The 24,397-nt window shown below is 47.3% G+C and overlaps 1 protein-coding gene across 1 annotated transcript; it reads right to left on the bottom strand.

The window, feature by feature from the left end:
* Positions 1-5,096: 5,096 nt before the first annotated feature.
* VCP (valosin containing protein) lies at positions 5,097-24,122 on the bottom strand. Its single transcript, XM_077284782.1, has 17 exons — positions 23,916-24,122; positions 17,897-18,008; positions 17,642-17,814; positions 15,172-15,314; positions 11,903-12,033; positions 11,675-11,806; positions 11,497-11,599; positions 9,944-10,077; positions 9,720-9,855; positions 9,512-9,624; positions 9,227-9,391; positions 9,020-9,142; positions 7,153-7,365; positions 6,756-7,064; positions 6,500-6,655; positions 6,259-6,413; positions 5,097-5,789 (listed from the first exon to the last, which is right to left on the bottom strand). Exons 1-17 carry the CDS (start codon positions 23,930-23,932, stop codon positions 5,687-5,689), a joined length of 2,418 nt encoding a protein of 805 aa, XP_077140897.1. The 5' UTR covers positions 23,933-24,122; the 3' UTR covers positions 5,097-5,686.
* Positions 24,123-24,397: the final 275 nt, after the last annotated feature.

Here is a 24,397-nt window from a genome sequence, read left to right as displayed (position 1 = left end):
ATGAGGTATGCTCTAAGTGCTCGCCATCTTACAGGGGAGAGATCGGGACCATATAGGAACCGTCGCCCTAGCGCAGATTAGGCGTGCCCCAAACGTCGCAGGAGAGGTACGGGGAGGTATACTCGCCGTGCTCGCCTGTGGATGGTTCGGGGGAGAGCAGCCCCTAAAAGGATCCGTCGCCCCCTTCACTCCGTTAGTTAAAAAATAAAAATTTACAGAAAATTAAAAATAAAATAAAAAACGTTGGGGTGTGAGAACAGACCCAAGTGTCTTCTACACACACTAAGCAAGAACTGAGTCGTTACTGGCCAGTCAGGGGGTGTATACTGCAGAGGAGTTAACTCTTTGTGTTTACTTAGTGTTTTCCTAGTGGCAAGCAGCATAACACCCATGGTCCTGTGTCCCCCAATGAGGCGTAGGAGAAAAGACTTTAGGAACCAAGACCGCTGGGGCAACAAAGAAGCCAAGCAAAAAGGTGCCCTGTTTGGTAGATGTCCCTTCAAGAATGGAGACAAATTCCAGTAGCTCCAACCTGCCGGTGGGTGGCAGATTATCATTCTTCTGCCAGCAATGGAAGGCTATAACAGCTAATTCCTGGGCCATTAGCCTCGTGACATCTGGCTTGAGTTAGTTTGCCCGCGTCCCTCCGGACGCCTTTCTATTGACTTCTCTAAAGTCTCAGGCTCAGGAAGAGGCTTTGGAGTCAGAAATTAAGGCCCTGTTATACAAACATGTTTTAGTAGAGGTCCTGGAGGATCAAAGGGGGAAGAGGTTTTACTCCCCCTTATTTCTGGTCTCTAAGCCAGATGGCTCTTATAGGACTATAGTTAATTTAAGGAGACTCAATACCTTTTTAAGATCTCGGACTTTCAAGACGGAGTCCATTCGATCAGCCATAAAAAATTTATTTTCCAGGTGCTTCATGGCAGTCCTGGAACTCAAGGATGCATATTATCTCCCAGTACACGTTTTGTGTCAAAATACCTCCGGGTGGCGGTCGTGTTAGAAGGTCAGGACTGGCATCTTCATTTCACGGCAATGCCCTTCGGGTTGTCTATGGTACCCCAGGTCTTCATCAAGTTAATGCTGGAGGTGGTCGTACTTACGATTAAAGGACACTTTAATAGTTCCATACCTGACGATCTTTTGGTGGTAGGAAACTCCGCCTTCCAATGTCAGCAGCGGCTGGTTGATGTAATTTCCTCTTTGCAGGCTTTAGGTTGGCTGATCAACTGGAACAAATCCATATTGCTTCCGGTAACCTGTCAGATGTTCCTGGGCCTTCATCTGGACTGTAAGTCAGGAATGCCTCCTTCCAGATGCGAAGAAATTAATAGTTAAAAGTTTGTTCAGTAATAGACAACCCTAGAACAGGCATGTCAAACACGCGGCCCTTTACAGGCATATCTGTGGCCCGCACAAAAGTCTCAAACTTTGTCCGCCCCCCACAGACAGACCAGTGAGATAATCCCCCCCCGTGCTGCTGTGCTAGTACCCGCCCGCCGGCCCGCTTGCTTGTTGTGACTAGTGAGAGTGACAACAAGGAGTCCTGTCCCTGCGTGCGCCCTGGGCCCTGACAACCGCTACGAGGCGCTGAACGCCGCTGGCACTTCCGCATCAGGGAAGCGCCAGCAGCGGCTGACGTCACTGAGCGTGTGACAGGCTGCTTCAGTTCATTCGTCGTCACTCACGGTCGTTGCGCCGGTGACTTGTCGTCACTGTCTCACTCGCTGTGTGTTCAGTTTGTGGTTGGAGAGTCCAGGTGACGTCGTCGGTGCCGGTGGTAAGTGGCGTGCTCCAGACCGCGGCCACGGGGACCGGGTGGAGCTGAAGTCTGACTCTGAAACCTGCCTGCTGCATAGGGGGAGGGTGTGTAGGACTGGAGGAGCAGATCCTTGTACTATGGGGGTGTCTGTGTCAGACTGGAGGAGCAGATCCTCTTGTATTATGGGGGTCCCTATATTTCTGGAGGTGGAAGTACCAGGATCTGATCCTCCACCACCATAATACAAGAGGATCTGCTCCTCCAGTCTGACACAGACACCCCCATACAAAATCTTCTCAGAGAACAAGGCTGACTGATCATCACTTATCATCTTTGATCAAAGTATGCACTGCGTTGTCATTTCAGCCTGATATACCAACAATTGTTAGCACAAAGAGGTGTCAAGCCTCAGGACAAAACACTAATGATTGAAAAAAATGATAGCAAATAAATGTTTAGTTTTTAATTGCTGTATTTTTGTTAAATATATTAGTTGCTGTTGCGCACTGCAAATATATGTTGCTGTTACATATTACGACTTCATATCTTGTTTTCATGACTGCTGTTACAATACGTGTGTGACATTAGCTGCTGTGTGCGGCCCTCGCAACAACCTCTTGTTACTCATGTGGCCCTCGGGGTACCCGGAGTTTGACATGCCTGCCCTAGAATGTCCCTAAGGGAGGGTATGTCTCTGCTTGGCTCCCTTACATCATGTATTCCTGCAGTACAGTGGGCCCAGTTCCATACTAGAATGTAACAGCGGGCCATCTTACAGGAGGAAAAGCTACAGGGACAGTTAGAGGGAGCAATATCCCTATCAACTGGGGTAATTAAATCCCTGGCATGGTGGTTACATCCAAACCGCCTCTTGAGGGGAGTTCTGTGGGTAGTAAGTCCCTCGAGGATAATTTCTACAGGCGCTAGTCCCTCTGGGTGGGGAGCGCATTTAAGAGAGGACATGGTTCAGGGACAGTGGTCCATAGTTGAAGCTGAAGACTCATCAAATTTGAGAGAGCTAAAAGCGATTTACCATGCCATGCGTAAATTTCTTCCACAGCTGCGAGGAACTCATATAAGAGTTCTATCAGACAACATCACAGCGGTAGCATATCTAAATCACCAAGGAGGAATGAGATCAGGAACTCTGATGTTTACCGCAGACAAGATCCTAAGAATGGCTGAGAACCATCTTTTGTCCCTTTCAGCTCTACACGTCTTCACAGCAGACTTCCTCAGTCGTCATACCCTGCATCAAGGGGTATGGATGCTCAGCCGGCGCATTTTCAGGAAGAAAACGGACATGTGGAGCATGCCAGAAATAGACCTCTTTGCTACAAGGAGCAACAGGCAGGTTGAAAGGGTCGCCTCACTATACAGGGCGGACCACCCAGATATACTCGATTCCCTTCAAGTTCCATAGGCCTCCTATCAGGCTTATGCCTCCCCCCCCCGATGGTTATACTGCCACCGATCATCAGGAAGATAAGAGAAGGAGCGAAAGTGATCCCGATAGCTCCGTTTTGAGCTAAGAGGCCGTGGTTTTCATGGCTCAGAGCCATGTCGATCTCCGACCGGTGGATCCTCCCTTGGGATGAGGACCTGCTCTCTCAAGGGCCCGTCTATCATCCTCAGGTTAAGGGTCTATGCCTGACGGCATGGAATTTGAGAGGTGGTTACTGAGACTAAGGGGATTCTCCGAGAATTTAGTCGATACCCTCCTCCACAGTAGGAAGACCACGACCAGAATTTACACCAAAGTGTGGAAAAAGTTTCTTAGTTTCCATTTGGCGAACCTTTCTAATGAGGTACCTATCTCTGCAATCTTAAGAGTTCCTGCAGAAGGGTCGTGAGTTAGGACTATCAGTAAACACCTTGAAGGTTCAAATATCGGCTCTAGAAGCCTTGTATAGTTACAATATTGAGGGAGATAGGTGGGTGGCTCGGTTAATTTCGGCATGTCAGCGAGCAAACCCAGTACATATCGCTCAGATACCACAATGGGATCTCAACCTAGTTTTAGATGCGTTGACGGGGGCCCCATTTGAACCCTTAAATTCTGCCTCAATTAAGTATGTTTCGTTAAAGACGGCCTTATTAGTGGCCTTAGTATCAGCAAGAACAGTGAGTGATATTCAGGCCCTAACAATAGATCCCCCTATCAGTTTTTCACGATAGGTTAGTGTTAAAAACACACCCTTCCAACGAGGTCTACAAAATTCCATAGATCTCAGGAAATGTATGTTCCCTCCTTCTATGATAATCCAACACCTCCGGAAGAGGAAAGATTTCACACGATAGAGGGGAAGAGAGCTGTCTTGGCCTATTTAGATAGGACTAGACCCTGGAGGCAGAGCAGGGCTCTCAGTGTCCTTTCAGGGCCACAGGAAGGGGTCTGGAATCACGAAAGGCTCGCTATCTAGATGGATCAGAGACGCGATTGGTCTGGCATACTCGGCAAAAGGGGAAAACCCACTGCAGGGCGTGAAAGCGCATTAAGCACGAGCTGTAGCATCCGCCTGAAAGAGCGGATTGACCTTATATGTAAGGCCACAACTTGGTCTTCGCCTTCTACAGTCACTACAGGCTTGACTTGTCTTCCTCTGCAGACTTAGCCTTTGGTAGATCACTTCTTGACACGGTGGTCCCTACCAGGTGATTGTCTCTGAAAATCTCTCAGTGGGTGCTGTCGTGGCGAAGAGAAAAAAAAAAACGGATTACTTACCGGTAATACTCTATTTTTATAGAGTCCACGACAGCACCCACTCACTTCCCTCCCATAGTTGTAGTTTCACATGGGTTTCTCAGACTGGTGGCGGATTACTTGTATATATAGAAGGATATACAGTTTGTACATTTCTAGGGATGTAAATAGATTTATACTTCAAATGACTTGAAGCAGATAATTATTGCTTGTGTGGCGGTTCCTCTCATTCTCTGTAATCCAACTGAAGGAGCGAGGGGGGCCGCCCCTTTTATCTCTCTGTAGGTTTCCTGTTCCTAGGGGCAGATCCCCTCTCTCAGTGGGTGCTGTCATGGACTCTATAAAAGAGCATTACCGGTAAGTAATCAGTTTTTTTTTCATGCGTTTACTGACTGTCGGTGGCGGCGTGCTCATGCTTTTTGCTCCAGTAATAGTGGCTGCTTCACTAGATACTGGCTCTGCAGCAGAACACAGTGACTTTCCTAAGAGGCATGATTGGTATATAAGCACATTTGTGGACTATCCCTCCCATCTGTATGGAGCCTATGGAAATCCATGCACATAATGCAGAAAAAAAGCCATTAAGATACTGATAGCTCAACTGCAAAATAAAGACAGGACGTGATATCAGTGATCAGTCAGTTTATTCTCACGTTAGACGTCAACCTGCGTTTTTTGTTTTTATAATCCAATAACATTATGCCCAATACCAACATAAAAAAAACCCAACCGTACGTCCTCGTCTGCAGCCGCCTGGACGTTGGTGATAGCTGACGCATGCGTTTGTTGCTTGAATCTCCTAGTATGCGCCCATGGGAATATTAACCCTTTAAAAGCTAGAGGACAGCACTTGCATCCCGACCTCAAAGGCCAGTAAATGGTTAACCGGCTCAGCGTCTCTAAGGTCTCGGCATTTGTAAACCAGAGAATGAAGATTGTGGATATCAAGCAACAAAGTACACGTCTACTCCAGGGGCTGCGGGTGCCACAGGAAAGCCACATGAGCCCCCTGCAAAACGCTTTACGGGGAGGTGGAGAGAAGAAAGAAACAGTCGACCTGTATCCTGAGCACCCGTCTTCTCACACCCAGGTAACAAAACAAAAAACCAAGAGTGGGGTGTGCAGCTACGCTGTACTGACTGAGGAATGAAAAGCAGAGTGTCCATTAACGTAGGAATTTCAATGCTGTACAAGTAAGGACGGCGTCGGGGGCTCATCTAGCCATAGAGGTCGTCTTCTTCTTCAGTAAAGTGGCTTCCACCAGATCCACCTCCGGCACCTTGGCTTGGACCAGCTCCTCCTTGGCCACCAGAAGGGAATCTAAGTGGAAATAGATCATGGTTATTCTAGGGCATAAATCAGGAATGTCCAATATAAAAAAAAAACAAAAAATGCACCACCTCAGCTCTACAGCAACGCACCGGCACTGCTATATGGAGTAGGAGTCTACCCAAACTCAGCACTTGCACCAGTCTTAAAGTGTTAATCCTGCTCTGCATGCAGGTGGGGAGCAGGTAATGTCATTTTTACATGATACCTTTCCCGGCAGGTGGGAGTAGACGGACGTGGAAGGAATCGGACAGCCAGCCAGTTACACAAGTGACAGACACTGGAGTCGGCGGAAGTTCACTTAAGGCAAAGCTGAGGTCCTACAGACTCAAAAGTGGCAGCATGTGGGGGTCCTTGACATTTATACCATATCCCTTCACAGCAGCCATCCAAGATGAACCAAAGCTCTAATTTATTATTATTATACATTTATATAGTGCCATTTATTCCATCTAATTACCTGAAACTGCCGAAACCGCGACTCTGCTGCAAAGTCTGTGCAAACATTTCATATTTCCGGATGTCGTTGTCACTGACAGAACGGCGGGCAAAGCGCATGGCCTCCTCAAAGTGATCCCGGCGGATTTCAGGTACAGGGTCATCTTCTTCCACCTCCTGCAGAGAAGAGGACATAAAGGGATGAGACACAGAAGATCAATGGTGTAAAAAACAGCTGAAGGTCTGCCATTTCCCTCCCATACCATGGCTGCAGGGTTTGTCTGTCTCTCCCGCTCTCGCCTGATTTCATTCTCGATGGACTCACGGATGGCCAGCTTACAGGCCCGCTGACAGATCTCAGTCAGGTCAGCACCAGAGAAGCCATTTGTCATCTTAGCCAGGAAATCAAGATCCACATCCTATAAGTAAAAAAAAATAAAATAAAAAAAAATCTTTAGATCCATATATTGCAAAAATACTGCATAAACCAAAATCCGTTCCATCTGCATGGTTACTTGCCTTGGCCACTGGGGACTTCCTCAGATTGGCCTTAAGAATAGCGATGCGGGACTTCTCATCGGGCAGTGGGATGTAGATGAGCTGGTCCAGACGTCCAGGACGCAGAATGGCAGGGTCAATGATGTCGGGTCTGTTCGTGGCTCCAATGATGAAGACATTCTTTTTGGTAGACATTCCATCCATCTCGGTCAGGATTTGGTTGATGACTCTGTCAGCAGCTCCACCACCATCACCAATGTTACCCCCACGGGCCTTGGCAATAGAGTCTAATTCATCGAAGAAGAGGACACAAGGAGCAGCCTGTCGAGCCTGAAGCCCAGAAAACAAACATCAATGTGGAGATGAAGCCATGAAACTTCCTCTGGATGACGTCAGGTATCCAGTCACCAGCTCTTACCTTATCAAAGATCTCTCTGACATTAGCTTCGGACTCTCCAAACCACATGGTGAGCAGCTCGGGGCCCTTGATTGAGATGAAGTTGGCCTGGCATTCATTGGCAATAGCCTTGGCTAATAACGTCTTACCGCATCCCGGTGGCCCGTAAAACAGCACACCTTTAGATGGGGTCATACCGAACTTCAAGAATTTGTCTGGATGTTCCACAGGATACTGAAATGACAGGACGATATGTTTGAGAATCACAAAATTAACAGCACAAATGGTTAGAAGGATAAGCTGTAAGGCTGTGCCCCCCTCAGTCCTGTACTGAACTAGACTTATGGGAGAAGGCACAGCGAGACCCCTGAATCGATATATCCCCAGCAGTGCTTTGTGGTAGGTTTTACCAAAGTATGGGGGTTCATTTTGGGCAAGACATCCTACACGTATGGGCTGTACACTATAAAACCCGTGTACTTTATAATGTGCAGGACTCAAATCTCTTATGATCTCGTTTTGTAAGGCCAAACTATAGAAACCAAAACAACCCCCCAAAACCACATATAATGACATGCATGTCTCTGAAATGTAAATCCATTAACACCTTTACATCTTCTATTTGATACTGCATTTCAGAGCAATCATTTATATCCATATGCAAATGAGGTACAAGTGCTCTGGGCGTGGCAGAGTACTTCCCGGACCTCTGACCCCATCGTTTTCTCCCTGCACAGCACTGGCCTCTTTAGCTTTATTGATGACTAAGGCTACTTTCACACTTGCGTCGGTACGGGTCCGTCGCTATGCGTCGGGCCGACGCACGTTGTGAAATTTGTGCATGACGTGGGCAGCGGATGCAGGGGGCGGAGTTTCGGCCGCACATGCGCGGTAGAAAATGGCGGACGCGACGGACAAAAAAACGTTACATTGAACTTTTTTTGTGACAACGGTCTGCCAAAACACGACAGATCCGTTGCACAACAGACGCGTCGTGTGGCTATCCGTCACTAATACAAGTCTATGGGCAAAAAACACATACTGCGAGCACATTTACAGGATCCGTTTTTTGCCCAAAACGATGGATTGCAAAAAAACGCAAGTGTGAAAGTAGCCTAAGTCGGATTTCTTTGCCTGGCACTGAACATCACACAATGAGCTATCAATCAAGCTAAAGAGGCCGGTGCTGGGTGGGGAAACTACCTTGGGTTGCATAGGTTTGTTAACTGCGCTGTCACGCTCAGAGCACTTCACACCTGATTTCCATATGCATAAAAATGCCAATTACTTGGGAATTCAGCAACAAGTTAAAAATATAAAAAGTGTTGATTTATATTTAAAAGACATGCATGCCCATATATGCGGGATATTGGGGATGGGGGTTTAATTGCACGGTATCTACTCCCTTTAAAACATGTAACAGCAAATCATTGATTTCACCTGCACTTACAAATGACCCAAATTAATTACGTAGTTGTATGTAGAAATCATAACTATTTAGATCCTCAGACTAATAATTAGTGATGAGCGAGTGTACTCGTTGCTCGGGTTTTCCCGAGCACGCTCGGGTGGTCTCTGAGTATTTGTTAGTGCTTGGAGATTTAGCTTTTGTTGATGCAGCTGCATGATTTACATCTGCTAGCCAGCCTCAGTACATGTGGGGGTTTGCCTGGCTGCTAGGGAATCCTCACATGTATTCAAGCTGTCTATCAGCCGTAAATCATGCAGCCGAGGCAACGAAAACTAAATCTCCGAGCAGTTACAAATACTCGGCGATCACCCGAGCGTTCCCGCAACTAGTATGCTCGCTCATCACTACTAATAATCCCAAGCCTGGGGGGCATTTTCTCCACATGTACATGTCAGTAACCAGCCATGTATTACCCACCTGCACCAGCTCCTGCAGCTCTCTCTTAACATCTTCCAAGCCACCGATATCTTCCCAGGTGACCTGCGGCACTTCCACCACCGTCTCACGCAGCGCTGATGGGTTGCTCTGACTAAGTGCCCACTGCCGGAGATTAAAGAAATGATGTTACTTTTATACCAAAAAACAAAACAATGACCTGATAGAAGCATTAATTTTCTTACATACCCTAAAGTCGTCCATTGTGACAGCCAATGAATTCATTACTTCAGCATCTATGGTTTCATCCTCCAAGTCAATGAGGTCCATCTTCTTGCGGATCGCTTGGAGAGCGGCCTCTGAGCACAAAGCGGCCAGATCAGCACCGACGTGACCATGAGTCTCATTAGCAACCTATAGCACAGAAGCAAACACCATAAGGTTGGTGATGACTACAAGAATGGGACAAAGACAACGGGGATGGTAGCAGCGTCTATCAAGTCTCCTCATATAGTTGAATGAGATATTCCCTACCTGTTCTAGATCAACATCATCTGACAATTTCATGTTCTTGGTGTGGATCTGTAGGATTTCTAGTCTGCCGGTAGCATCAGGGATTCCTATGTCCACCTCTCTATCAAAGCGGCCTGAAAGGGACAACGTGTATAAATGGTCATCGACCGACAGGATTATGGAGCAATACTGTCCAACCTCTCACTCCACCCATATCAATTCATCTTACCAAAGCGTCGTAATGCTGGGTCTATGCTGTTGGGTCGATTGGTGGCAGCCATGACAATGACGTGCGCTCTCTGTTTCAAGCCGTCCATAAGCGTTAGCAGCTGGGACACGATTCTGCGCTCAACTTCTCCATGTGTCTATGGGACAGAAATCGTCACAACTACCGCAATTACCTGTGAATCTGCTAACGAGGGGCATCAACATGAAACGTGGCACGTCGCCTACCTTCTCTCTCTTAGGGGCGATGGCGTCCAGTTCATCAATGAAGATGATGGCGGGGGCATTCTTCTCTGCTTCTTCAAAGGCTTTGCGCAAGTTGCTCTCGGACTCCCCAGCAAGTTTACTCATAATCTCAGGACCTGAGAACAGAAAAGAAGGTCATAAATCAGCAGACAGAAAGATCCAAGATATATTGGCTTCAATTGCATACAGATTAAATCCTGACCTAATAAAATACTGAATTTAAGCCACATATTAATTACCATCAGGATTCAATTTTTGGTCACACCACCAAATGGGAAATAAATTATAAGAGTCCACGTAACTCCGCTCTTCTCATACAGCACTATCGGTGCCAGAGAAATGCAGAGCAACAGACTTACTGTCATAGCTGGCCCCACACAGCACTATCTGTGCCAGAGACACGTAGAGCAACAGACCTACGGTCACAGCTGGCCCCATACAGCACTATCTGTGCCAGAGACATGCAGAGCAATGGACCTACATTCACAGGTAGCCCCATAATCACTATCTGTGCCAGAGACACGTAGAGCAACGGACCTACGGTCACAGCTGGCCCCATACAGCACTATCTGTGCCAGAGACATGCAGAGCAATGGACCTACATTCACAGGTAGCCTCACACAGCAGTATCTGTGCCAGAGACATGCAGAGCAACGGACCTACATTCACAGGTAGCCCCATAATCACTATCTGTGCCAGAGACACGTAGAGCAATGGACCTACGGTCACAGCTGGCCCCATACAGCACTATCTGTGCCAGAGGCATGCAGAGCAATGGACCTACATTCACAGGTAGCCCCATACAGCACTATCTGCGCCAGAGACATGCAGCGCAATGGACCTACATTCACAGGTAGCCTCACACAGCACTATCTGTGCCAGAGACATGCAGAGCAACGGACCTACATTCACAGGTAGCCTCACACAGCACTATCTGTGCCAGAGACATGCAGAGCAACGGACCTACATTCACAGGTAGCCTCACACAGCACTATCTGTGCCAGAGACATGCAGAGCAACGGACCTATGGTCACAGCTGGCCCCATATAGCGCTATCTGTGCCAGAGACATGTAGAGTAACGGACCTAGTGCTGTATGGGGCCAGCAATGACAGTAGGTCCATTGCTCTTCATGTATCTGGCAGACCGTAGGTCTGTTGCTCTGCATGTCTCTGGCACAGATAGTGCTGTATGGGGAGGGCAATGACAGTATCAGTTCCAGAAACATGCAGAGCAACGGACCTAGTCACAGGTAGCCCCATACAGCACTATCCGTGCCACAGACATGCAGAGCAACAGACCTACTGTCATTGCTGGCCCCTTACAACACTATCAGTTCCAGAGACATGCAGAGCAACGGACCTACAGTCATTGCTGGCCCATTAGAGCACTATTAGTGCCAGACACATGCAGAGCAATGGACCTACAGTCATAGTTAGACCCTATATTAATGGCATTTAATCTTTTTATATGCAGGTAAAACGGCCTGCGTCTAAAATAAAACTTCTCCAATAATAAAGGAACAGAAGCGCTCACCATTAATGAGGAAGAAGAATGCACCGGTTTCATTAGCAACAGCTCGAGCAATGAGGGTTTTTCCAGTTCCTGGGGGTCCGTACAGCAAGATACCACGAGGCGGCTGCAATACAAGACAGATGTCACAAGCCGTCCACACCATAAAACACAAAATAAAATTATGAGGCACAAAAATTACCTTCACACCAATAGCCTTGAAAAGTGCCGGGTGTCTGAGTGGAAGCTCCACCATCTCCTTGATCTGAGCCAACTGCTTCCTGCAGCCCCCGATGTCATCATAGCCCACTTCATTCAGAGACTCCTCCTCGTCCTGGTAAAAGATAGTGTGAATTATGAAACACACGATGCGTTGCCAGTCAGTAACACATGACAAATATCCCCAGTAGTGAGGGACGTCTGGTCCTACCTCCCGTTTAATAGGCTCTCCTTCACAGTGGATCACAGTATCTGGGGCCACAATGCAATATGGGCTGGGATCTGTCTCCACCACCTTGAACTCCACGGCACGCATGCCTCCGCGCACCAGGAAAATGTCACCTGTGGGCCGACACCAGAAAAGTCACAGACAGGCAAATCTGAGAGGACAAACACAGAACGCCAATACTCAGTGTGCGGCTTCTCTCTGACCGGCTCCCAACGTGAAGAGGCGCAATACAAGAGAATTCAGATCACATTATCTTACAGCCGATACTGATGGCCGATCCTTACGACAGCTTGTATCAGATCGCTGGGGGGGGTTGGAAAGTAAAGTGTATGTAGCCGGTACACCACAGCGCCCTACACCGAGTACTGGTTGTTCTCGGCTACCATCCTCATCAATAAGAGCCGGGCTGCCGTACCTGAGAACAAGCACATTATGCTGTGTACGGAGCGGAGCTGCACCGGCTGCTTATACAGTACCTCCAATTAACAGCGGATTGATGGGGCCGCTCTCTGTGTGTCCCAAGGATAGGGCATCAATGCTGTAGCAACGGAAATCCCCATTATACATTAAAGCAGAGCCCACGATGTAAAAGCTACAAAGGCATGTAAAAGTTTGGGCACCCCCAGTCAAAATTACTGTTATTGTGAACAGTTGAGCAAGTTGAAGATGAAATGATCGCTAAAAGGCCTAAAGTTAAAGATGACACTTCCTTTGTATTTTAGGCAAAAAACAAAACAAAAAAAAAAAAAAACACGACCCTCCTCTAACCTTGTGCCGATAAACAGCAGCTATGGGTTCTTCTAAGCAGTTGCCCAAGGCCATGTGCACACGTTCAGGATTTTTAGCGTTTTTTTCGCGTTTTTTCGCTATAAAAACGTGATAAAAACGCGAAAAAATCGCATAGCGGAAAAAAAAGCAACATGTTCATTAAAAATGCGGAATTGCAGGGATTCCGCACACCTAGGAGTCCATTGATCTGCTTACTTCCCGCACGGGGCTGTGCACACCATGCGGGAAGTAAGCAGATTATGTGCGGTTGGTACCCAGGGTGGAGGAGAGGAGACTCCTCCACGCACTGGGCACCATGTAAGTGGTCAAAAATAAGAAATAAAATAAAAAATAGTCCTATACTCACCCTCGATGTCCCGCGCAGTGTTCCCGCCTCACCGCTGCACGCTGCCGTTCGGTTCCTGTAGCTGATGTGCGGCGAAGGACCTTGCCGATGACGTCACTGTCCTGTGATTGGTCGTGAGCGGTCATGTGACCGCTCACGTGACCGTGACGTCACGGAAGGCCCTGTGCGCACAGACCAGCTATAGGAAGACGAACGGACGCCGCTGATGAGATGTCTGGGTGAGTATAAGCATTTTTTTATTTTTTTTATTATTTTTAAACATTCTATCTTTTACTATAGATGCTGCATAAGCTGCATCTATAGTAAAAAGTTGGTCACACTTGTCAAACAGTATGTTTGACAAGTGTGACCAACTTGTCAGTCAGTTTTCCAAGCGATGCTACAGATCGCTTGGAAAACTTTAGCATTCTGCAAGCTAATTACGCTTGCAGAATGCTAAAAAAACGCGAAAAAAACGGAAAAAAAACGCAAAAAAAAAATGCGGATTTCTTGCAGAAAATTTCCGGTTTTCTTCAGGAAATTTCTGCAAGAAATCCGCAACGTGTGCACATGGCCTAATACTCTGAAAATGAAAATGGTGGAGGGCCACAAAGCAGGAGGGCTACAAGAAGATATAAAGGAAAGGGCAACTTATAAACGCTTTTCTAAGTTGCCCTTTGAAATGTAATTAAGAAATGGCAGTTAACAGGAACAGTGGAGGTCAAGATAAGGTCTGGAAGATAAAGCAACATTTTATTGAGAGCTGCTGGTAGGATTGCTAGAGAGGCAAATAAGAGGCCCTACTTCACTGCAAAAGACCTTCAGAAAGTTTTAGCAGACTCTGGATTTGTACTCATTGTTCTACTGTTTAGAGACACCTACACAAACATGGTCTTCATGGAAGAGTCATCAGAAGAAAATCTCTACTATGTCCTCACCATAAAATTCAGTGTCGGAAGTATGCAAAAGAACATCTAAACTAGACTGATGTATTTTTGGAAACAAGTCCTGTGGACCGACGAGGTTAAAATAGAACTGGCCACAATGATCAAAGGTGTGTGTGGGAAATAACACCCAGAACTTCAGGAAAAGAACATCTCGCCAACCATTAAGAAGGGGGTGGATCAATCATGATTTGGCGTTGTGGTACGGGAAAATTTCACGGGTAAAGGGAAGAATGCATTCAATTAAATTTTAACAAATTCTTGATGCAAACATAACTGTAAAAAAATAGAGCCATCAGGAGGGTGTATACTGCAGGGGAGGAGCTATTCTTTATGTGTTAACTTAGTGTCCTAGTGGCAGCAGCATAACACCCATGGTCCTGTGTCCCCCAATGAGGCGTAGGAGAAATATGAAGTTGAAAACAAGATGGCTTCTACACATGAATAAAGATCCTAAACACGTCAAAATCCACAATTAGACGTCCTCAAAAGGACAGAAGAAGCCAACGCGCGTTGGGGTTTGCTGCACCACATTTCCAGGTAACACATGATGCACTACGTATTTATAAGCTGATGGGTCTGTTAACATCTAATATTACGTCTGGAGTCTGCCTGGTGGGCCATGTGACTTATACAGTGCCTTTATTCTGTGTAGGACATCTCCTTGTGATACTGTGCATTCATATATAGCATTCTATGGCCGACACCATTGTTTGCCTCTTAGTTGTTACATTATTCAATTTCTGTATTATACCTTTTTAGTAGGAAAGTATATTTATCTTCCACCTTGATCAATTTTTAGTGCAATCAGCTCTCCCGTTTTGTATATTTGTTGAATATTCAACCCTCCATATACTGTTTTGATACCCCACGTGTTCCTGGTCATGTGACACGGAGTCTTCTCCTTATCTTTTGTATTTTGTCATTAATGTTTTCAATAAAGTATATTTTTACCTTTATTAGTTCGCTCTTTGCTTCTTTTTTTTTTTAGGAATATTTTAGTGGAGCGGGCTCCAGCGGGAGGGTCAAAATTACTGGATGCTTTTAGCTTTGTTTTTTTTCCCCCCTCATTTGATATGAACTCAAAATCTGGTATATCTATTACTAAACCTGAAGGTTTGGAGGATAGAACTATACACATAAGGAATGGCTGGGATGTTGTGTGGACACCAGCTTGTACAGGAGGCCTCTACCTTTTCTGATGGGTCTGTAAGCTTCCAGGAAGTAGGGCTTCAGGTAGACCTCAAACAGATTGCCAGTGATGCCCTCCACGGTGTCATCTATAGGTAAGACGTGGATCCGTTTCCCATACTTCACATCTGGACACGGCTGAATGCTGCACAGAAGAAGAGTAACCAATGTAGTAAGATGGAATATTCTGGCTCTGATCCACTACTCTGGCGATCTGTATTTTGAGAAATACAGCTGGTACAGTAATCTGCTAAAGCGACAGGAGCTCAGTGAAGCTGCCAGAGGGAACTGGACTACAAAAACCTGGTGATGGAATTCAATGATGGACAGCAGAATGATAAAGGCAGCAAAGGCAATCACTAGTGAGCGACTACCTGTTTGTTAGGCAATCCCCACGTGTTCAGGCTAACAGCCATAAATCATGCAGTTAGCCATAAATCTTGCAGCCGCAGGGACTTGAATATATAATCCAAGAACGCCCAAGATGCTCAGACAACACGTTATCAGAGTACGTTCGCTCATCACTTGTAATTATCATTTAGAAAAACTTTTTGTATATTCGAATAGGCTGCAAAGCACTGCTAATTGTAGTGACCCCCAATGATTGCTCAAAACAGTAATGTGAGGGGCCCCTGCAGTATCACACATGGAGCGGTGTACGGCTCAACAGTAAGTCTATAGATCTGTACACTATACTCACAGAGCGGTGTCAGACCCAGAGAGTTTACATCATGCCCGTCCACCCCTGTGTTACTGCATAAGCTGCCAACTTCAGAGAAGGGTTGAGAAAGATCGATGGGGGTCTCAGGACCGATCAGCAGCACTATGCAGCCCATGTAATGTGTATGAAGTTTTTCAAAATAAGTTACCCTTTAACCTCTTCACGACGTATAGGTACGTCATTGGTTACCTCCCTCCCTTTGATGCGAGCCTCGGCGCTGAGCCAGCATAGTTTCCGGCACGTAATAGATGATCTGAACAGCTGTCATGTGCCCCTAACAACCACGGGTGGATCGCGATTAACATGGTAAATGCCACTGTCGATCTCTGCAACAGCCATGGGTGGAATCGCTATCCACCTGCGGCTGTTAACTAGTTAAATGCCGCTGTCAATCTCTAACAGAGGCATTAAACTCGCGCTTCCAGCAAGCGTGCCGGAAATCCTGCCCATTGGTGACCCTGTCATGTGATCGCAGGTCACCGATGGGTTGGCATGACAAAGAGGCCTCCAACAGACCTCTACAGTTGTCATAGCCATATTGCTAAAGCACCGCCCGGTGGACGGAGCTTGTCGCAAGTGAGCATTTCAGCAACATACAGACGATCTGATCATTGCCTGTATGTATATTGGACAACTGCAGCATGCAAAACGTAAAAAAATAAAAAAAAGTTTTAAAAATAAAAAAAATAAAAGTTCAAATCACCCCCCTTTGACCCCATTCAAAATAAAACAAACAACAAAAATAAATAAAATATACATATTTGTTATCGCTGCGTTCAGAAATGTCTGATTAAAATATTAACTAAATTAATCGGATCGGTAAACGGCGTAACGAGAATAAAATCAAAATGCCAGAATTAAGCTTTTGGTTGCCGCAACAAAAAGCAATAACGGGTGGTCAAAACATCGTATCTACCCCAAAAGGGTATCAATTAAAAAAAAAAAAAGCTAGGAGCGCAAAAAAATAAGCCCTCACTTAGCCATAGATCCCGGAAAATAGAGACGCTAAGGGACTGAAAATACCCTCATACGGCCATATTGACGCAAAAGTAAAATAGGTTATGGCTTTGAGAAGATGGGGAGCAAAAAACGAACACACAAAAATCCCAAGGTCATGAAGGGGTTAACATCCACACAGGCGGACTTCACCACAAACCTGCAGCAAAAGCTGCATTGCCTTACAAAAAGCCACAGATTTTCACCTAATGAAAGAGTGAAGTTCGCAGTGAAAATCCGCAGCAACCTATTGACACGCCGCGGATAAATAGACAGAAGGATTGTATTGAAGAAAGCTGGAAGAGAAATTCTGGTGAAGGAACACTGACACCACACATGGCGACCATGGACACTAACTGCTGCGCCAGGATTACGGGTAGGAAACCTACTTATTCACAGTGTATCCAGGCTACGCAAAAGGTCCCAGGGGTTTACACAGTGGACTTATTGCCACATTACGTGCAAATTTTCACCAGAAAGCCCCTATATATTATACTGTCCTTATTATCCTCAGCACTGTATGGGCCTGACAGTCCATTACATATTCCAGGCTGCCTATTAAAGTCGAAGCCAAGAAATAAGATGGAAGATCCTCTACCAAAAAGAAAAGAAAAAGCAGAAGGCAGGCAGATATCCAAAAATGTACCAGCAGTGATGAGATGTACCCACCCATGGCAGGAGGCAGAAGTGACGGATGTCTCGGCAGACCGGGAGGAGGAACCGCCAGGGTACCGCACTGAGCTGATCTCGCTTACCTGATAACATCGCCAAGCCGCACCCGCAGGTTATTACGTACGACCCGGTTCATACGGATCTTCTCATCGGAGCAAGTGTCATCAGACAGGACAATGCACACAGCTTCTCGCCTCTTCTTTCCCTTTAGAAGCACAGTGTCCCCTCGGAAGAGCTGAAGTTCATCCATTTTACCCTGAGAAAACATTAACCTACAGTTATACATCTGATAAAGGCAATAATACGGTGCCTCACTAACCGTGGGAACCTTCACGTACCTGGGACAGGGAGACCACGCTGTTGTCTTCATTGATCGCTTCATCTACCACCAGCCGATTTGGTCGGCTCTTCTGTTTAAGAATAGCGGTGGATAAGTCATCGCCTTTAGATCTGTGCAGGAGAGAAACAGAAGATCATGACACCTCAGCGCCATTTCTGTAGAAGAACTGACAGGTTTCCCTATTTTTGTTCTCACCGATGTTCCCAGTCAGTATTAAAGTATTATAGGTGGGAGCCTAACTGGAGATCGCCCGCTTTACCAAGAACACGGGACCTAAAAACCATGTCCTGGCAATAGACCCTTTTGGGAAAAGTTCAAATGAGAAAATTGATGCAAAAAAAATTTGTCCTACAATTTCACCAAAAAGACCAAAGACATCACACAGCATCAAATCTGCTGGAAATCGGGGCTGATTTTACGACAAAATGAGACGCTTAAAAAAGAATATCCTCACTGCAGAGGTCACATAGGACGAGGGATGTACAGAGAGTGGACCGGCATTGCCACCACACGAACTCCGGTGGAGGGCAGTGGTTTTTGGCAGTGGGTGGATGAGATTTGGTAATATTTCATCCATTTTGTGGTTTCTGAAACGTGATGCTGATTTTCGTGGAAAACAGCAAGCACACAAAATGCCATCCGTGCGTTATCCGTGTGCCAAATGGATGGTAAAACGGGACATGCTATCCAAAATGAATGCAATTTGTTGCGGTCGGTAGTTGCACCGTCCTCTCACCCTGAGAAATTCTTATCTATACTAAGAACAGCCGACAATAGTTGCGACTTCTTTCAATCCCCTGACGGAGATCTAAGCACGCCATACACATTAGATGGCTGTCGGCAAGCAGCCATCTCTCACATACACAGGAGCATGTGTTCTCCAGGTCTTGTGATAACCCACCTCTGGAAGAACAGCATGGGTAGACCAGGTTGTTTTCTTTGTAACACCAACCGCCGGTGATGGGATATTCTGGTACCATAAATCCCCTTTAAAACGCATTCCTATACGCTGCATGAAACAACCGCCGTTTGACAACCTGCTTAACCTCTTCATGACATATGACGTAGATATGCGCCATATGTAGCGTCCCTTACTTTCATGTGGGCCCCGATGCGGAGTCTGTCTTTCTCGCACATGACAGCGGGTTTAATCAGCCATCATATGCCTTTAACAGCCGCGGGTGAAGTAGTGCTTTGCTCGCAACAGTTAAACACTTAAATCCCGCTTTCAGACATTGACAGCAGGATTCAACATGCGCCAGCTGGAAGCATATCATACCAGCTGCACATCGGAGCGCCTGTCAGGTGATCACAGGGCTACAATAGGTTGTCATCACAGTTGGGGGTCTGCAGAAGACCCTCGTGCCTGTCATTATGAGACTCCTGGGAACACCGGCTTGTGGCGATTGATTTCTGCTATACATAGAGGAGCTGAACCACGGCTATGGACAGCGCAGGCGATCGGACGATTGCAGCTTCAAATCTCCTAAGGGTTCCCAGTGTGATGTATAATGGCCGCTCTCTGTGATTACACCTCACACATCTGCAGCCTCCAGCTCACAGGCAGGTAGGGCTGTAATATTACTACAATACAGCAGAGCTCAGAGAGCTGCAAACATTTTTTTTGCAGGAAGACAAATGTAGTTTCTCCTGTTGTCTTAGTTACTGGTCTCACTGGTACCTTCCCTTCATGTAACAATCACAGGGGGCAGAGTTATCTTCCAGGCATCATCCTTCCCCAGAGCCTGGAAGAGGTCACTTATATATGAGAAAAATATGGAATAAGACGTCAGATCGCAGATATCAACGTGCCATTTTATTCAGCTTCCTATGACCTGCATGTCCATACAGACGGCTCAGGAGAGACAGTCCTACTGACAAGAAGCACTCCTCCTCCTCCCAACAAAAGGTTTATCCTCTTACTATACTGCAGTCATATTATATAGCACTGTGTACTTACAATTGCTCATTTTCCCTTCTACCCAGATAATAAGTCTCTTTTCCATTAGGTCTATGACATCGCGTGATTAAAAACAGACTAGCTGAATCATTCAAAGATCTATGTAGAAACAGGAGGTCAGTTTTCCCTGAATGAGTCACAGGAAAAGTCCCCGGTGGGGGCAGAAGGGAGCAACTAGGTCAGGGATTGAATAGGGGAATGATAAATGCAGGGACAAGAGACTTCCTGTTTCTACATAGAACAGAGGAAAGAGAAGAAATAGCTGGATAGAAGGGAAAATAAGTAATTGTGAGTACACAGTGCTGTATAATATGATGACTGCAATATATTAAGAGGATAAAAATTGATAAGAGGAGGAGGAGGAGTAGGGCTTCTTTAATAGCTTTAGAGTGGCAGAATGATCAGTAGACCGCTCGGTGCGCACAGGCTGCTGACACAGATTTCGGCAGCACGCGTCCGGATTACACAGAACAATGTTTTGGGGTTTTTTAGACACCGCAAAAGATCCTAGAAATGCTCATTCCTGATGATTTTACAGAGTATAGGCTCCTTTCTCCTCAGTCACTTATCAGCCAGCACACAAGGAAAAGAGCAACAGCCATTACATCTTGATCCCAGGGGCAGAGAATCCCTTTTGCGGTGTCTGCCCCCTGCCCCACCCAGAGGTAGATATTTACTTTGCTTTGTTGGGTGAAATTGATGATCCGGAGGGAAATGGAGGGGGAAGTGGAAGCTTAGCTGTGTTCTATCTGGCTCTCAGAAATGAAAGTGAAGCTGAGCAGATGCAGCAATGGCCACTCCCAGCTCATAGTTACATGGCAAACCGTCAGCTCCACCGGCACTGTAACCTGAGCGCCCATAGTGTACAGGGTCACTAGTCACTGCAGCACAGAGGACCGCAGAGCAAGGACACGATGGAGACTAAGGATAGACGGACCAGGCTGAGAATAATGGATGAGGCAGGAGAGTTGGACGGCTGCATTTACACCAGACTTTACTGTATCCAAAAGCAGCATGAAGTTCTTCCGTGAATTAATGCACTTGTAGTGCAGTTTTGACCAGTGCAATGTCACCAAGGGAAGCCAAAACCCATTATGGGCAGAGAATTTGGCGTGTCACGGGTGAAAACAGAGAACTCTATTGAAATTGTCTGTGTTCCACTTATTCCTGAACACAGCAGTCTGTCCTGTCCAATGTTTATAGCCACTGATCAATGACTTTATAACTGCTGCCCACATCACTGCACCCACATTGTGGGCAGCTGACAGAGGCCACGCTCCTGGTGATGTAAGCAGACAATGTGAGCAGAACTAACAGGCCAAAGTGGAGACGCGCGTCAGATAATGCGATGGTGCTACACCTGCCGCAGACTATGGGGATACCCAGTGCACCCCAGGAGAGCAGCGACTCGCAGTCCCCACATCCTGGCTGCCATGCCTACAATTACCCATCTGATCCTTACACATTTCCTCCCAGGGATCACCCCCTGTAATACAGCGTGAAGGGGCTTTCCAGGACTTGCCCAGTTATACAGCTATTTTCACATTTCCATCATCGTTGGCAGCAATTCACATGAGCTATCTGTTGTAGAAACATCCACCGTCCGGAGCATCCAGCATGTTCTGTCCATTGTCCAGGCCCTGGCTGCTCCCTGCTGCCCCCCACTGTGTACACAGGGTAATGCATGTCCTGCTGTTACATGGAGCAGTGTAACCAGGAGACTGACAGGCCAGATACATGTCCGCAGGAAACCAGAGCAGATCCATTACATGACACCAAGATATCAGATCTCTGAACACCTACACGGGACATTGAGAGGTCGCTCACATGACTGTTCTATTTAGTGTAAATTCGACTATGGCGTGCTCACTGTATTATGTGGTGATCTGAAGAAAATAGGATCAAAAACAGCAAACCAGCACTCAAAAACCGGAAATATTATTAAACAGAACCATATGAATATAGATAAAATTCATCGATGTTTCGGCATATTTGTTGCCTTTTTCAAGATATGTCTGAGGTATGAGGTCGCCAGGTAGCTTCTGGTTAATAAAGTTGCCAGTTTCTGAGTGCCGAAGTTAGCCATTTTTGATTGTTCTATATAGTTGTCAGTTGTGTCTGGTGAAGCACGGAATAACAAATAATCTATGTTATTCGAGACTCACCCATCTACCTGTGACTGGGCACACTTGGCTGCCGGTGTCAGTGGGACCGGAAAAGCGCTCGATGGCTATGGGGGCCTCTGATTTGTCCCCAATCAGATGTCAGGGGAGGAGGTTTGGCCTGTCTGAAGTGCAATACCCGATCCTTCCAGGACTCTAGACATGATAGAGGGGTCTACCAGCGGGGTGTGTCGTACGTATGGGGGACTTGGAGGGACAGAACGATCGTGTGAAAGGGGGAGAGTGATGTGTGTGTCTGTGTATTAGAGGGATAGCAGTCTCGTGTATATGTCCAGTTTTAGGCTGACCACAGACATGAGATATATATCTGCAGATCCTGCTTACATCATTAGCATCTTCTATACGTGGCATGACCACCACAGACACGAGATTCTGTGGTCTGCAGATAAATCTCGTATTCATGGCCTACTGTGACACCTCATCACCCATGCATAGGGTACGTGATGAAGCTAATTTCTGGGGATCTGTACCTAGATAAAACCAAATGCACCCCCCTGGTGCAGCATCCACTTCAGTACACCGTGGCAGCCGGACCAGGGTGGGTTGAGCTTCCTCGAATGCCAGCATCTCTTGTGAATATTAGGCCACCTGTGAAGACAGAGAGGAGCCTGAATTAAGTGCTGGCTAGCGATGAGCGAGTGTACTTGTCGCTCGGGTGATCTCTGAGTATTTAGTTTATCGTCTCAGCAGCATCATTTACAGCTATTAGCCAGCTTGATTACATGTGGGGATTCCCTACCAACCAGGCAACCCCCACATGTACTCAGGCTGGATAGTAGCTGTAAATCATTCAGGTGCCGAAATGAAACTTAATCTCCGAACACTAAAATACTCGGAGGTCACCCGAGCAACGACTACAGTCGCTCATCACTAATGCTGGCCAAAGAAGCTAACAGTGCCCAGGTCCGCCTGCCACGGAGTACCAAAGTGGACACCAGAACCTGTAGCGCTGATCTGGTCATCTCTTCTGGTTCCACCACCGATACCAAGAATGGACTCTAGTGAGAATGGAGCGATGGTTGGACGTGTACGCGGCCGCTCCAGGTACCATCTATGGTAGTGATGGCTGAATGCTGTGCTCAGATACCGATCAGTCCCAAGGGCAATGACTGGAGCGGCAGAGTATTCACAGCTCTGTTGTCTGGATCCCAGCAGCATGACCGCCGGCGATCAGTAACTTACCTGGCGTCCTGCAGATCATCTCTCCTGACCTACTGTACTGGTCTGTGGAGCCTGCACGTGTCAGTCAGAAGGGAGAGGCACATCTGGCTGCAGCTAATCTTTCCATCAGGGCCAGCAGTGACGACCCCTGGTCCGGTGACCGGTTGGCATGTAGTATATTAGAGTTACTGTGAATAGATTGGCAGGACTCAAACCATCGCCCGGTCAATGATCTGTGCCCGCTGCCCGGAAGCCCTGAGGGTCGCCTGCTGCCGCCTGGCATCCATGGCTCGTCTTTCGATTCGCCGGCCTGGAGCGAGGTCACATGAGCGTATCTCCACAGCGATGACTTCTCACCAGGCCGGCGAACCCCAAGAAGGGCTGCCTGATGGCGAGCGGTGGCGGCTCTGGGGCTCCAGCAGGCACAGATCACTGACCAGGCCCTGACCTCTCTAGTGACTGTGCTATGCGGGGCCCCTACACTGTGGGAGAACAATGTGTGGCCCCCAGGGGCCCTCACTGGCCCGGCAGGATGGAGCCCCCAGGATTCGGGCCTACATGACACAGCAGGATGCTGCGGGCCAGGATGACTAGGCCGCACTGGAGCCGGCCCCGGACACGGCGCAGCCCGGCCTTCCCGTCACAGAGGTGAGTCAGGAGAACAGGCCCCGGCCCCTCTGCCCCGCCGCGGCCTACCGGCGCCCCTCACTTACTCTGATCCGGAAGCCATCCTCAGTGTCCGGGCCGTGCGCCCCGCCGCCGCTGACGAGCTGGATAGTGAGGAGTCCCGGGATTCTTCGCTTGTGTCGGCTGCTCCGCCCCCCTGACTCCGGTACACGCAGGCGGTGAACGTTAGGCGCCCGGTGTGTATCTCTCTCACTGACTGACTGCGGCGGGGGGAGGAGCTTGCGGCACGGCAAAAAGCTGCGTCATTCACAGCCAACGCGCATGCGTGCAACTACTACCATCCAATCAGTGGTTGCCAAAAGACTTAGAGGCGGGGATAAGCCTAAAGTCACGTGGTGAATAGCCCGCCTTACTAGTCTTACCGGCTAACCGCATTCTATTGGCTCACGAGAAAGAGCTGCCTAGCAACAGGGAATCTGCGACCTCTGATTGGCTGAGAATTATGCTAAAAGGTGTGGCTTACCGAGACGTTTAGGCTAAAGGTAGTTAGAGCAAATTCTGTGGTTGG

This window comes from Ranitomeya variabilis, chromosome 1 (genome assembly GCF_051348905.1).
Source record: "Ranitomeya variabilis isolate aRanVar5 chromosome 1, aRanVar5.hap1, whole genome shotgun sequence".
NCBI lineage: Eukaryota > Metazoa > Chordata > Amphibia > Anura > Dendrobatidae > Ranitomeya > Ranitomeya variabilis.
Note: the sequence above shows the minus strand (reverse complement) of the source record. Positions and strands in the feature narration are given on the sequence as shown.